General features: G+C 44.1%; 1 protein-coding gene across 2 annotated transcripts; it reads left to right on the top strand.

The window, feature by feature from the left end:
* The first annotated feature begins 448 nt into the window (after positions 1-448).
* On the top strand, positions 449-12,044 carry LOC135544535 (ectoderm-neural cortex protein 1). Of its 2 annotated transcripts, XM_064972222.1 has the most exons (5): positions 449-839; positions 2,895-3,044; positions 6,305-6,532; positions 6,686-8,295; positions 11,338-12,044. In XM_064972222.1, exons 2-4 carry the CDS (start codon positions 3,030-3,032, stop codon positions 8,237-8,239), a joined length of 1,797 nt encoding a protein of 598 aa, XP_064828294.1. In that variant the 5' UTR covers positions 449-839; positions 2,895-3,029; the 3' UTR covers positions 8,240-8,295; positions 11,338-12,044. The 2 variants fall into 2 exon arrangements, with proteins under 2 accessions (XP_064828294.1, XP_064828295.1); XM_064972223.1 differs by lacking the exon at positions 2,895-3,044.
* The last annotated feature ends 3,700 nt before the right edge of the window (positions 12,045-15,744 follow it).

Genomic DNA, 15,744 nt, shown 5'->3' with positions numbered 1-15,744 from the left:
TATCTCAATCAACTCTTATAAAGGTTAAGAAAGAGCTTCGGTTCAGCGTTGGATGTGGAATGAGCCAATGCTTACGATTGGAGCCATGAGAAGTGCGAGTATAGCCCTACTCATGGATCACGATCCAATTCGTCTGTCAAACTTCCGTTTGTAATAAAGTTCTGCAGATGAGTAAATATTCACACTCTTGGATGTGAGTCGGCAGTTGGGCTCTCTCCCTGGCTTTTACACTAGTTTACTGTTTTATTACCTCCACCTTGCCTTCTGATCAACAGAGGGCCCGATCTTCAGGTCTTGCGTTCTCAATCCATCGCCTCTACCTCTGCTGCTGCTTGGTTCCCACCACAATAGGCTATTTTGCATACCCCTCCCACTCGCTTCTTCGACACGAGGACGGTCCTCCCCCTTTCTCACTATACACACACCCCATTGACTTTACCTAGGGAAGACCGGACTCACCGAGCGCACGACACGCACTAGCTAGCGACATAGAACTGCTATAGGATCAGACGCACGTCTGGAGTCAGGCTGCTAGCGCAAATTCTTTTCCTTATTTTGTATTTATTGGTACTTATTTTAACCTGGACAGAACGCTGAATTTAGAACTGGAGATCTAATCACTGAACTAAACATTTGGATGATTCGAGTCCATTGACATTTCTATAGGGATAGAAATAGTGTCTAGGTCCTCCCCAAATATAGCTATTCCTTACCGAGGAACACAAGACGCGCATACTCACAAGCACAAGTGGCTTGCTTGAACCAGCATCGTGGCTACTTTTACAGCAGTGGCATGTTCGAGGGATAAAGCGGACAAAATTGAACTCCCACCTAAGGAGGTATGTAGGCACATAGCTTACTTGTATTTTCCACATTAGAGAATTGTTAATTGTCATTATTGTTATGATTTATATCCATGCATGGAGTAGCTGAGCATTCTCATTCTCTCATTATCAGTTGAGATGTGGCGTCGTGGACTTCAGAAATCATGGAGAAGCTCCATCATTATTGTGCCTTATTTTGGGGAAACGCGTAATTTCTGAACATAGCCTAAAGAAACGTTGTTTTAATGCATTTTGCAGCAAGATATTTAAAGCAATTCATCATACATAGGTCTATATGAGATCAAATGTCAAATTATAACAGTTTAGAGGGCAATATTCATAGGGAACTTTATTTTGTTTAACGTTTGCATTATCATGTTATTATTCTAGGCTGCATGTATTCTAGCCTAACTCAAGGAGAGAAGCAAGACAAAGCAAAGATTGTGATCATATAAAATGGGAGAAATGGGAGAAAATGTGTGGCTCAGTCGGTAGAGCATGGCGCTTGCAACGCCAAGCGTCGTGGGTTCGATTCCCGCTGGGGCCACCCATATGTAAAAGTAGTGGCCCCAGCCGACTTGTAAGTCGCTTTGGACAAAAGCGTCTGCTAAATGGGATATATTATTATATTATTATTAAAATGTGCTATTGTTAGTGCATATAGGTAAGCTACGAGGAGTTTTAGACTATCCAGGCTATGTCGTTTAAATACAATATTTGATTGCTCGTCTTCAAGCCAGTCCCATCTAGACAACACACCAAATGAGGCTATTGGCTATTTGTAAACAGAATAAATCATCCCTTGCAAATGTAACCCTTGCATTTTAGGATACCCTTTATATTGTGTTCTCTTATTGCTCCCGGTCTGTTCTAAGTGGTCTCTCCGCGTGCCCTATTACAGCTGCTCCCGGTGTAACCGTATTAATGGGGGCACCAGGTTCGATATGGCTCCAACATAGCTGCTGATGTGTCATTTATGTTTCTAATTTGGTTAAATTCGGTAAGGACCACAATTTTAGTCCCATTGAGCGTTGGCCTTAAACACAATTAACCTCTCGTGCAGAGATGGTGACACCCGGTTGGGGATCGCGCTGATTATATCGGTTACATGACAATTAGGACAGATTGTATTTAATATACACTGCAGATGAGCATATGGTGGCAGTTTACCCAGACGGGTATTGTTGACATCTTGCCCGGTGACAGGGTTAATTTTTCCTGCAGCGATTGAACAGTTATAGGATATAGCCTACACTCTTAGAAGTAAAGGTGCCTGGAAGAACCTTTTGTGTTGCCACACTGGCAGAATCTTTGAGGAAACCCTTCTGAAAAGGGTGTTTGAGGAACCCCTGTGTAAAGGTTCAAACTGGGATCTTTTTTTGTGAGGGAGGGGTTCAATTTTGCACCTTTTTAATAATATATTGTTGATTGGATACCAGATTGGAGGCGCAGTTTATTTGAGGTGTGGCTTTCAGATAGTTCATTTTGGCCACCCGTTGGCATTAATGTCATTCCGTTCATCGTGTTAAGTTTGTACACTGCAAATAAAAATGTCCTTGAATATTTATGCATATGACATATTCTTAAATATAATATTAATATTAACATTGCTAATATTTTATTTCACCTTTATTTAACTAGGTAAGTCAGTTAAGAACACATTCTTATTTACAATGACCATGTGTCTCCCAGTCGCGGCCGGCTGCAATCTATGTCAAACAGTTTTGTTATATTTCACATATTACATCTTCTGTGATGTGTAATATTGGGATTCAAGTTCTCAGTGTAATACATTTCAACTCTACATCTGACATGATGCAGGTGTTTTTTTAAAGGCCACAACCATGTGTGTAAGGTGTATGCTTTCGTTTCAAAGTAGATTTGTTTTAGACTACCAATAAACATTCTGTGTGACCCTGATTAAGCCCACTGTAGTAAAAGGTTTTAAAATGCAACACCTTTCATTTTTATTCTGTCCATTCTGAAATATGACATGACAAAATGTACTCTCTATTACGATGTAAGGTGACACAATTACTGTGTATTATCTCCTCAACATATGCTAACCAGTACAGCGCCTATACTACAACACTATAAGATCAACTCGAACTGCGATGACTAGACTACAAACTTCCGCACGCTCTCTTTGACGCTTTCTCTTCTCAAAAGCGCCTCTGTATTTTGGCACGGCGACAGATCCAATCCATGGGAATACAGAAGGTACAGCTCTGTCTTTGAATGTTCTTCTGTGTTTTGTTACCATCGTTTCTGATTGTATATATCTTTCATAGTCATCATCAATTAAGTGCTTACTAAACACATCGATTTGCAAGATTGGCTGTAGTGGTGTTTTGTTCATATTTCCAGTGTTTTAATCGCTACTGGCCATCTTCTGCACCTGTCTGCATCTATCAACGGAAGACAGTGACATTTTGTGCTTCTTCCATAAAACTCACATCTGTGACGTCAAACTCCAAAGAAGGGCATACGGTGCATTCAGAAAGTATTCAGACCCCTTGACTTTTTCCAAATGTTGTTACGTTACAGCCTTATTCTGAAATGGATTCAATCATTTTTTCTACACACACAATACCCCAAAATGACAAAGCAAAAACAGTTTTTTAGAAATGTGCGCAAAAAAAAATAATCACATTACGTAAGTATTCAGACCCTTCACTCAGTACTTTGTTAAAGCACCTTTGGCAGTGATAACCGCCTCGAGTCTTCTTGGAATTTGACGCTACAAGCTTAGTATACCTGTATCTGGGGAGTTTCTCCCATTCTTCTTTGCAGATCATCTCAAGCTCTATCAGGTTGGATGGGGAGTGTCACTGCTATTTTCAGGTCTCCAGCGATTTTTGATAGAGTTCAATTCTGGGCTCTGGCTGGGCCTCTCAAGGACATTCAGAGACTTGTCCCGAAGTCAATCCTGCATTGTCTTGGCTGTGTACTTAGGGTCGTTGTTGGAAGGTGAACCTTCGCCCCAGTCTGAGGTCCTGAGCGCTCTGGTGCAGGTTTTCATCAAGGACCTCACTGTACTTTCCTTTGTTAATCTTTCCCTCGATCCTGACTAGTCTCCCAGTCCCTGCTGCTTAAAACATGCCCACAGCATGATGCTGCCACCACCATGCTTCACCGTAAAGATGGTGCCAGGTTTTCTCCAGACGTGACGCTTGGCATCCATGCCAAAGAGTTACAATCTTAGTTTCATCAGACCAGAGAATCTTGTTTCTCATGGTCTGAGAGTCCTTAGGTGCCTTTAGGAAAACTCCAAGCAGGCTGTCATGTGCCTTTTACTGAGGAATGGCTTCTGTCTGGCCACTCTACCATAAAGGCCTGATTGGTGGATGTTGCAGAGATGGTTGTCGTTCTGGAAGGTTCTCCCATCTCCACAGAGGAGATAGAGCACTGTCAGAGTCACCTCCCTGACCAAGGCCCTTCTCCCCCGATTGCTCAGTTTGGCTTGGGTGGCCAGCTTTAGGAAGAGTCTTGGTGGTTCCAAACTTCTTCCATTTAAGAATGATGAAGGCCACTGTGTGAGGCCACTCGACACAATCCTCTCTCAGAGCTCTACGGACAATTCCTTCGACCTCATGGCTTGGTTTTTGCTCTGACATACACTGTCAACTGTGGAACCTTATATCGACAGGTGTGTGCCTTTCCAAATCATATCCAATCAAATGAATTTACCACAGGTGGACTCTAATCAAGTTGTAGAAACATCTCAAGGATGATCAATCAAAACAGGATGCACCTGAGCTCAATTTTGAGACTCATACATACGTTTTCAGGTCTGAAAACTTATGTAAGTAAGGGATTTTATTTTTATGCATTTGCAAACATTTCTTACCACCTGTGTTCGCTTTGTCATTATGGGGTATTGTGTGCAGGTGAAGAAGCCGGATGTGGAGGTACTGGGCTGGCATGGTTACACGTGGTCTGCGGTTGTGAGGCCAGTACTTCCAAATTCTATAAAACGGCATTGGATGGATCTGGCAACAGCTCTGGTAGACATTCCTGCAGTCAGCATGCCAATTGCATGCTCCCTCAACTTGAGACATCTGTGGCATTGTGTTGTGTGACAAAACTGCACATTTTAAAGTGGACCTTTCATTGTCCCCATCACAAGGTGCACCTGTGTAAAGATCATGCTGTTTAATTAGCTTCTTGATATGCTACACCTGTCAGGTGGATGTATTATCTTGGCAAAGGAGAAATGGGATATAAACAAATTTAGTGCTCACACATTTTAGAGAAGTAAGCTTTTTTTCGACTAGATCACCATCATGATCAACACGATGGAGTGTGCAGTGGATGCACACAGTCTAATATATGTGCGTATGGAACATTTCTGTGATTTTTTTTTATATTTCAGAACATGAAACATGGGACCAAAACTTTACATGTTGCGTTTACATTTTTGTTCAGTATAGTTTCACTGTATGGAATCACTTGAGACATTTTTGATTTTAGATCAACTTTAACATGTGATGGCAATACAACAGAACAGATGAACAGGACTGACATTTACTCTAACGGGGCACCAAAAAAAGCCACACTCCTACTAATCCACGCTTCCACTCCAGTGTTCCTCCAGGAACCCAGTGCTACATTGAACCAAAAAGGTTCCTCCAAGAACCCCTCAACTAACCAAAGGTGCAAATATGAACCATTGGCTAGCATCTGTTCCTTAAGGAACTCTAGGGGTGTACATGCCTTGCTGTTTACTTTTGAAAGTTTTCTCCCCCTAGCCAACCCTTACAAGGTATCTAAAAAGTAGTAAGTTGTTGCAATGTTGCTGAAGTTGTCAGTAATGATATTCGAACACGCAACCTTTGGGTTGCTAGACGTTCGCTTTATACAGCTACCCATCCACCACCCTCATTTCATTTTTCCCTTAAGTAAACTTCTGTCTTATGTAACGATACCAAATGTATTTGAGTGTTCTGGATTTTTGTTTAGTATGTTAAGTCTTGTCTGACGCCAGCCTGTCCTAGCCCAGTGAGCGACCCTGCTGATATTGATCACATCAGACACCTGTCCCCGGAATCAAAATGTGACTGAGCCTGCATCCCAAATGGCACTCTATTCCCTATATAGTGTATTCTTTTGACAAGGGCCCATATCGCTATATAAGGTATAGGGTGCCAATTGGGAAGCACCCTGAGACTGAGATGGTGACTCAGTACTCTTCCCTAGGACTGTGTAGAGATGAGTTATGCACTCTAACAGGGTTTAGCTTGGACTAGCTTTCATTTGTATTCTGGTTTTCTGGTCAAAAAAAATCTACAGTTCAAAGTCCCTATGTCCCCATGTTTTGAATATCTTATCATGCATTTTTCTGTTTCCGTATTATTGGGTATATATGGGCTACTGGTTTTCATTTTGTGAATCACTCATGCCAATGGCTGTGTGTTTTACTTTGTTATGATACGTTATGTATTCTAAATCCAATTTCTGTTTTTTCTTCTCTTTCCCAGGATTCAATGAAAATGTCTGTCTGCGTCCACGAGAACCGTAAGTCGCGTGCCAGCACCGGCTCCATGAACATCTACCTGTTCCACAAGTCCTCATATGCTGACAGCGTCCTCATGCACCTGAACACGCTGCGGCAGCAGCGTCTCTTCACCGACGTCCTCCTCCATGCCGGGAGTCGCTCCTTCCCCTGCCACCGTGCTGTGCTGGCTGCCTGCAGCCGCTACTTTGAGGTAAAGACACTTATTACCAAGAGAGGGAACCATTAGCATTTCCTATAAGAAAACATGCCTGTATATCCACCATGCTAACACTAGCTGGGCTAAAAGGTTTACGAACTAATTAGCTAACACTCTTGGTTTCCGATCCTCTTTGGTCTCTGACAGGCCATGTTCTCTGGCGGGCTGAAGGAGAGCCAGGCCAGCGAGGTGGACTTCAGGGACTCTATCCACCCGGAGGTCCTGGAGCTCTTATTAGACTATGCTTACACATCCCGGGTTGTCATCAATGAGGAAAATGCAGAGTCCCTCCTTGAGGCCGGGGACATGCTGGAGTTCCAGGACATTCGGGACGCCTGCGCCGAGTTCCTGGAGAGGAACCTGCACCCGTCCAACTGCCTGGGCATGCTGCTGCTTTCCGACGCCCACCAGTGTACGAAGCTGTCTGAGCTTTCCTGGGGCATGTGCCTCAACAACTTTCCCACCATCTGCAAGACAGAGGATTTCCTCCAGCTTCCCAAAGACATGGTGGTGCAGCTCCTGTCCCACGAGGAACTGGAGACAGAGGATGAGAGGCTGGTCTACGAGGCTGCCCTCAACTGGGTCAACTACGACTTGGAGAGGAGGCACTGCAACCTGCCTGAGCTGCTGCAGACCGTCCGCCTGGCTCTACTCCCTGCCATCTTCCTCATGGAGAATGTGTCCACAGAGGAGCTGATCAATGACCAGTTGAAGAGCAAGGAGCTGGTGGACGAGGCTATCCACTGCAAGCTGAAGATCCTTCAGAACGATGGTGTGGTGAAAAGCCCCTGCGCCCGGCCCAGGAAGACCAGCCACGCCCTGTTCCTGCTGGGAGGACAGACCTTTATGTGTGACAAGCTGTACCTGGTGGACCAGAAGGCCAAGGAGATCATCCCCAAGGCAGACATCCCCAGCCCGAGGAAGGAGTTCAGCGCCTGCGCCATTGGCTGTAATGTCTATGTGACTGGCGGGAGGGGCTCAGAGAACGGTGTGTCCAAAGACGTGTGGGTCTACGACACCTTGCACGAGGAGTGGTCCAAGGCGGCGCCCATGCTCATCGCTCGCTTTGGCCACGGCTCGGCCGAGCTGAAACACTGCCTCTATGTAGTTGGAGGACACACGGCCGGCACTGGCTGCCTCCCCGCCTCGCCCTCAGTGTCCTTGAAACAGGTGGAGCAGTTCGACCCGGGGGCCAATAAATGGACCATGGTGGCGCCGCTGAGGGAGGGTGTGAGCAACGCAGCGGTGGTCAGCGTAAAGCTGAAACTCTTTGCCTTCGGAGGCACCAGCGTCACCCACGACAAACTACCCAAGGTGCAGTGCTATGACCCGCAGGAAAACCGCTGGACGGTGCCCGCCTCCTGCCCACAGCCCTGGCGCTACACCGCCGCTGCTGTCCTTGGAAACCAGATATTTGTGATGGGTGGGGACACAGAGTTCTCAGCGTGTTCGGCCTATAAGTTCAGCAGCGACACGTACCAGTGGACTAAAGTGGGAGACGTGACAGCCAAGAGAATGAGCTGCCAGGCCGTGGCGTCAGGTAACAAACTGTACGTGGTGGGGGGCTACTTTGGCACGCAGCGGTGTAAGACTCTGGACTGTTATGATCCGACGCTGGACGCGTGGAACAGCATAACTACCGTACCCTACTCCCTCATCCCAACAGCCTTCGTCAGCACCTGGAAACATCTCCCTGCCTGAGCTGCAAGGGATCCTGGGATAGCCTGACACCTCCATCCCAACCCCCCTCCCATGAGGTATGGAGATAAGTCTCTCTGTCTCTCTCGCTCTCTGTGTTGTTACTGTGGGGGAGAGAGATGTAATGTATAATGTATAAGTGATATTCTGGAGAGTCCAAACTGGAGAGTTTCAAAGCCGAGCTGAGTGCATGAGTTTCTTGTTGTCAGTTTTTCTTATAAACACAGTCATATATCTATTAGGGTTGTGTTTTGGAACATTCACATACTGTAACTTCAATTCCCAGCTGTTTTCATTCAGTACCCGTCTCTCTTTTACAAGGACAAGGACAAATATCCTGATTGAATCAAGGACAAATTGACTATTGATAGGCTAATTATATTGCCACGAGAATTTGGCCATGGCTGAACTGCATGCTTTGAATACTAACCAAGCAGCCGCTGCTATTTGACTTCTTTATTTATTTCCTAGTCTTGTCGTCTGGTTTTCAGCCCCGAGCAGACAGTATGTGTGGCTTGCTGACTCTCTGTCTGGCACTACTAAAATAATGTGTAGGCAGAGCCAACACAAATACAGCATGTAATGGATAGATATATTTTCCACATACAGTATGTATGTACAGTTACATTTCAGGAGAATCTACTCCATGACAGACACAGATCTCTCCCATGATGCAAGTAGGTGATTGCTCAGTGATTCAGCAGCAAAGCTGGATTTGCTATGTCTGGCTACTGAGGAGATGGAGAGAGAGAATGAGATGCCCATTGGGAAATGAGAGAAGAGGTGGATGGTAGACTAAAGCGTATTGTTTTTGAATAAGCAACATCTTCACACAGGCTCCAGTGTCTGTCGATACCATGGAAAACCACAGATACAGGGATAAACTAAATGCATCCCACCACATATTTCACCATAACTGGACATCCCTTTGTGTTTGTGCATGGGGGACCATGTAGAGAGAGGGGTGGGAGGGCTAGAATAGAGGATAGGGGTTCGTATGGGTAGGTTAAGTGAGTTTTGAGGCCGCAGGGTTGGGGTGAGGGAGGAAGGGTAATTGAAACAGAATAGAATACTTTTATTGTCCCTGTGGGGGAAATTTGTCTGAGGGGAATGAGCGGAGGGGAGGCCAATTAAACAATCGAGAGAGAGAGAGAGAGAGAGAGAGAGAGAGAGAGAGACCCCAGACGGATGTAGTGCATAGACCATTGGCAACCCTGCTCATTCTGAACACTGGAGACCCTGGTGTCATAGTCCGACAGTCCGACTTGCTTTCACACTCATACACAAATGCAAACAGGCAGTCGTGCACACACATGCATGCATACACACATTTGACAGACCTTATTTCGCAAACCTTTTGTGAAATGGCTGCGTGCTCTCAGCTCATAAGAGATGGAGCCGAAGAGAGGGCGAGAGAAACAGGAAAGACTGAGAGAGACAGAGAGAGAGAGTGAGAGACCAAGAGAGATGGACAGAGAAAGATGGAGATAGAGATGGAGAGGAGAGGAGAACTATGATTGGGCTGCAGCTGTCCAGCATGCTCCAGTCTCCTGTTTGGTAATGCCAGGGAGCGGCTAGGAGCAGCCTCACTGCTCTGTCTGGGATACTGATGTGCCTCTCCTCTCTGCTCTCCTTGGATGAAATGCGCTCTGACTTAGAAGGGGCCCTTTTTCTTCAGTGACTCATCTCTGAAACAGAGACTGTAGTGAAGGCTTTAAACCTCTCTAGACCAATGCAAAACGACTGATTTTGGTTGTACAATTATTTCAGATGGCAGTCAGTCACTGAGGTAGTGTAAGTGTTGACTGCACAGAGACACAGTGATAGTGATATATTACTGTCTACCAAATAGTGGGAGGGGAGGAGAGGGGGAAGAAGAGAGGAGAGAAGGGTCTCTACTCAACACTTTTCACAGGGACTCAGCTCTACTTTGCCCTCTCTCTTCCTCCCGTCCCTTTCTTAGGCATATTCCTTCCTGTTGGTTAAAGTCCCAAAGGAATCTGGTTTCAAGCAAATCCATGTTTTTATTCAGAGATCTGCTTTAGTCTCGCAAGAGTGCCAATACTGATAAAATCAAATGTGTTATTGTTCTATTTCGTAACTTCCAAGATTGGTAAAGACTAGCGAACTCCAGTTTATAGAATCCCCCCAAAAATCTCAAAATAGGTTTCTTTTATCAGTCAGATTGCTCATTCCATTGATGCGTTGGAGAGGATACAGATGTTTGCTTAATGTTACTCCTCCTTCGCTATGCTATGACATCCAGGCAGATCTGCCCATCGCTGGGCTAGAATACCTAGAGCTTCTCCAAGCCTAAATGAGAAACCTCTTCTGGGAGGAAGATTTGGCTGCTTGTACTGGATGTACGGGGGCTACTGTTATGTGTGTGCCTGGGTGTGCCTGTGTGTCCTCTAGATACCACAGTCATTTGTAAGACCGGCTTCCCCCCTCGGCCCTCTAGTTAGGGCCACAGGGAAGAAGGCGAGACAGATGGAGGGGGTGGATATCTTTCAAATTGATATGGAGTGTTCCCTAGGCTATAAGTCATCGGTGGCGTAATGCTGGAAAAATAAAGATATGCGCTTTTAAAACAAAAAGGTCAGAATGAGATGCAGAACCAAAGCTGGTCAGATGTGAAATATCTAGCTGGATTTAGAGTTGTGGGAATGCTAAAAAAAATAAAAGCCTAACTGTTTTGGGGGAGGAAATGGGAGGAAAGTGGATAACGTTCACAGAGGAGAGAATTCGCCTTTTAGCTTTAATACTTGATATCGCTGACACACGTCTGTAGAGAAACAGGTGCAAATGCCAGGCCAGGGCAGGCAGTGTCTGTTTTGTTTTTGCTGAGGGGAGAAAAAAAATGAATGAGGGGTTATGGTAAAATAGTGAAGATAGGCTCCAGATCCTATCTGAGTGATTTTTTTCCATCCCTGAACTAGTGACTCTTACGGAGTGTTTATTTTGCCTAGTTTTGCCGGCATGAAAGGAGAGATACTTCCCATGACTTCTTAAACACTGTTTGCGTTCCCGCTTTCATTCACACAAGTCCTCTGTCGTGTTCTTTGTCTAATGCTTTTTTTCTCTCTCTTATTTTTCCTCAGATTTCCCTGTTTTGCATCATCCACTGGATTGGAACTTCCTGTCTGTGCCCAAAAAAATATAAAAAAAATAATCCATAAATAGACCTGAACCATGGTGTGAGTGTGAAAACACACCTTGATCCATCCTGATGATGCTGTGAGTACACAGATGTTTAAAGAACCATCAATGCTCCTGGGAGGTCCTTGTACACAGAATGATGTCACAATGTCAATGATGTCATATTGTTTCTGAGAGGGAGGTTAGGATATTGTTCATGCAAACACGCTCAAAAAACTGCTGCTTGTGCTGTAAAATAACAACAACCCCTTAATCCCAGTGTACTATTGGCAAATGACGCCGTTGCTTCGCAGCCCTTCATAAAATAACCATCAACATACCAGTCAGTCACACACTCACACAGCATTTCTTTCCATTCATTCATGAAAGACTTTGTCGTATTGCTATGTCGTTGCGCTTCTCACTCTGATAATTCTGTGAAATTAAATGGGGGGAAAAAAACTGAAAAAAACACGCCCTCTGCACAGGGACTTTAATATAATGGCATGAAAAATATCTGGCTGGACATAGGATACATATGGAGAGAGGAGAGTGGAGAGTCAGTGATCAACATGTGCGTGACCAGACCAGAGAACAGGACAAAGACAAAACTCTTCAGCTTGTTTATAACCAGCTGATCCACAAACTGATCCAGGATATGCACAATGAAGGAACAACAACATCCCCTCTCTCTCCTCCCCCCCACTCTTTACTCTTCCGTTCTGTTAGTTGCCTCCGTTGTGATACATTAGACTCCTTGCGTTCCATCTGGGAGAGATTATATTGGTCTATTGGCCACCAGTCCTTCTGCCCTAGCCAAAGAAGAGGAGAGAGAAAAAGAGAGAGAGAACCTCCTCCCTTCCTCTTCCCGTCCCCATCACCTAGTGGGCGTTTGGGGTTTAAAACATTGTAATGGGCGTTGGGAGTTCCTGTTTGGCAGTTTTGTGTGAAACCTGGCTCTAGCTGTCACTACATGTCCTGGGAACTTTAGATGCCAGCACCAGCTGAGCCTGAGAGGGGGGTTGGCGGAGGGGGTGACATGAATATTGATGTGAGGAACCCCAAAGGAAGCCCATTTTGGCTGTAGGCTACTACACTCTCCCCATGCAAAATAACACAAATCCAAGAACAGTAAAGGACAATGCAACACAGAACTGAAGAAAATGCTCATTCAAGCTCAGTAGTACTACACAAAATACTGTTTAGTCTTGGACACTATTTACGGATTGTTCTGATGTTATTCCAATGAGAATTATTGTTTTGTTGGAGTACTGATGGATTGACCTTCCGCTTTGCCTAAACGGTGATACTGAATTCTTCAAAACATCTATGGTCATGGTGACTTGATACGTTTGTCATGAAATTCTCTGGTCAAGAGAATCTTGTCAATTTGCTTACCCAAACTGAAACTGAAAATATTCATTTTCTGATCTTGTTGCAATGTATTATGTTTCAGAAGTCTTCATTTATAAGAAAATGACTTTTTACTTTATTTGGTTATGTAAAATAATGCTTAATCCTATATATTGTTTCTCTGCCTGCATTCATACATTAGTAAGTGAATGAATGTTTATAGTTTAACGGGGTATATCATGCATGGCCCAAGTTAAAGCTGCTCTATTTTTTATCTCATTTGGGCTGCTTTTTTTGCACAGTTTCTCCCAATGTGGAACCTTCTCTTTTAAAGTGGGGTGTGGGGTTGTATGAACACCTCTAACCATTTTGCCAGTGAGGTGTACAGATCAGAGGTTAAGAGGTCAGGGGTTAGGGGTCAGAGTAGGGATGGACATGGGGAGGATGGACGTCGCTCAGATTACCCAGAGTGCAAGTGGGTAGTGTAATATCTCACATATTAATGTTGACTTGACTTCTATGAGGCATATCTGCTTAATTTGATTACAGTTAACTAACCGACTCTGGTCAAACTGGGGCTTAAAGCGCTACACCAAATGGCCTTGTTGTTGTGTCAACAGAGACACTGCTAGAAAAAAAACAACAACAACGATGTTGATGACAAAAACAAGCAGGCTGTGAGAATTTGTACGTGTTCGAAGCTAGCGGCAGAGGTGTGCAGTAACTGTCAGGAACATCAGCACAGTGACACACAAACCACACGCACACACACACACAAACACACACCCTGTGACCTTGACACCGCTAGCCAGGCCCTGTGCAGTTATGTGAGGAATGTGAAGGAGGCAGCTGTCCTTGGAACAGCTGGGGGACTGACTGTGTCACATCTACCCTGGGCTCAACCCCTTCAGGCGTTACTCTAGGTCCCCTCACTAGGTCCCCTCTGAGTCCCTGGGCCCTTTTAATCCCACACTCAAATATGAAATATTCTGACTTGAGATGAGTGTATGTAAATCAGACTTTCTTGTAAATAATTTATTAATATCAATGGGAGACTTGCATGACAATTTGAGCATGTAGATCTCAAGTCAGAATACTTCCCGTTTAGTGTAGTGTGAGAGTGAAAATGAGGGGGATGAGGAAGCGGATGGGTTCGTTGAATCCTGTAATCTTGGTGTGTTGGTGTTGATAAGGGCAGGCGGACACCGCAGTGCTTTTCACAATAGTGTCACTGATGTATGGGAAGAAATATGAGAGTTCCTAAGACCAAAAAAGGGAAATCTGGACTTTTTGTCTGTTTGTCTGTCTAGGTTGCCAAAACATTGGCATATACAGTTTAGCATCAATGAAATCATTATGTATGTCAACAAAAAAGCTAACAGTTAACTCAACCCCTAAGAACTAAATGGGCAACATTCCACATTCCTGTTTGATTGTGTGAGCTACCCACTTCATAGCCCACCTCCCAGGCCTACAAAAGCAGGAATCGTTTGAGGATTTCTATGGAGACTCATTAGCACCTTGATGTCAACCCCCTAACCAAACCGTTCACAGAACACTGCCCAGCATCATTCCACAAGATATAGTCCCGACACAAATCTATGGTTGCTAGAGACGAGACCCCATCGTTTTTTTCTAAATGTTCCATTGCCATACTGGCTGGCAACGTTCTTACCCCTTGCTTGCTAGCTAGCCAACTACGGGTAATTTACAATCATGTCAAAAAGTGCAGCCAGAATAACAGCAAAGTAGCTGCATTTTACATTTGTTTAAGCTGTTTTCTAGTGACATTTATTTGGATACATCCATAACAATAAGTTAATGAGGCACGATTTCGCCTGGCATAGAAAATGTGCTCCCTCATCAGGACACTGTTGTTCAGAGTACCTAGCCAACAATACAGCTACAGTAACACAATCACTTCAACCTGAAGCTGGAAAGACTGCAAATTAGCTGAGTTTAGTTTAACCTTTTTTCAATTGACATTTTTTTTTGTATATATGCCAAAAATTGCCAGCTGATTCATGATTTTGACTGGCTGAGAAACGCTGCCTGCCTGTCTGTCTCGTCCCGACTCATTCATTATTATGGGACAGCAGGAGATCGAATTTGAATATTGAAACAATGTTGCAAATGTCGGAGAGACAGACAGCAAGGTTTATACAAATCTCCAATGTTGAAATCAAAATGTTAGTCTAAAATAAATGTGAGATAATGTCCAGACACTTTTTATAGTGGAGATCAAGTTTATTAATTGCCTGGCTGGGCTGATGAGACAGTGGATTGCACAGTCAGATGAAACAGGCATTTTAACGTTATAGATTTAGCCGGTGGTAATTTGTGGAATAGACACTGTCTGGAATGCGGTTTTAACCAATCAGCATTCAGGATTAGACCCACCCGTAGTGTAATCCCTTTTAGAACAACAAATTACCCTGGCAACGGTCAAGAATGACTGCCCCTCCAATTTACACGTAATTGTTGAGTGGCATTTTTTTCCACCTCTCTCATTTCTCTCTTTGCCCCCTCTCTCTTCCCCCTTTATCGAGACTCAGCACGGTCACATGAGAGTGTATTCTCCCCGGCAGGCTTGCTGTAGGCATTCACCAAATTGATGTAAAATTCAGACAGGATGCATCTTTAAAAACACTGTTATCAATGTGCGTTTGTTTTAATTTCTTTTTCATGTCCAAGTAAAATTTTATTTCAATTTTTTTACAACATTGTTTTGTACATGTGACAGATTTTTTCACGATGTGAAATTCATAGCAAAAATAAACATAAGAGTTTTTCCTCTTGACTGTAATTACTTGCCTTGCCTGTCTATATTTGCAATTGAGCTTTTATACACTGAGTATATAACATATTACAAACACCTGCTCTTTCCATGGCATAGACTGACAAATGTAATCTAGGTGAAAGCTATGATTCCTTATTGATATCACATTTTAAATCCACTTCAATCAGTGTAGATGAAGGGGAGGATACAGGTTAAAGAAAGATTTTAAGCCTTGAGA

Source organism: Oncorhynchus masou, chromosome 8 (genome assembly GCF_036934945.1).
Source record: "Oncorhynchus masou masou isolate Uvic2021 chromosome 8, UVic_Omas_1.1, whole genome shotgun sequence".
Taxonomy (NCBI): Eukaryota; Metazoa; Chordata; class Actinopteri; order Salmoniformes; family Salmonidae; genus Oncorhynchus; species Oncorhynchus masou.
This window is presented reverse-complemented; position numbering and strand designations above follow the sequence as displayed.

Coding starts and splice junctions, on each gene's coding strand:
- LOC135544535 (XM_064972222.1), top strand. Junction 6,533..6,685: donor CCTGCAGCCGCTACTTTGAG/GTAAAGACACTT, acceptor GGTCTCTGACAG/GCCATGTTCTCTGGCGGGCT.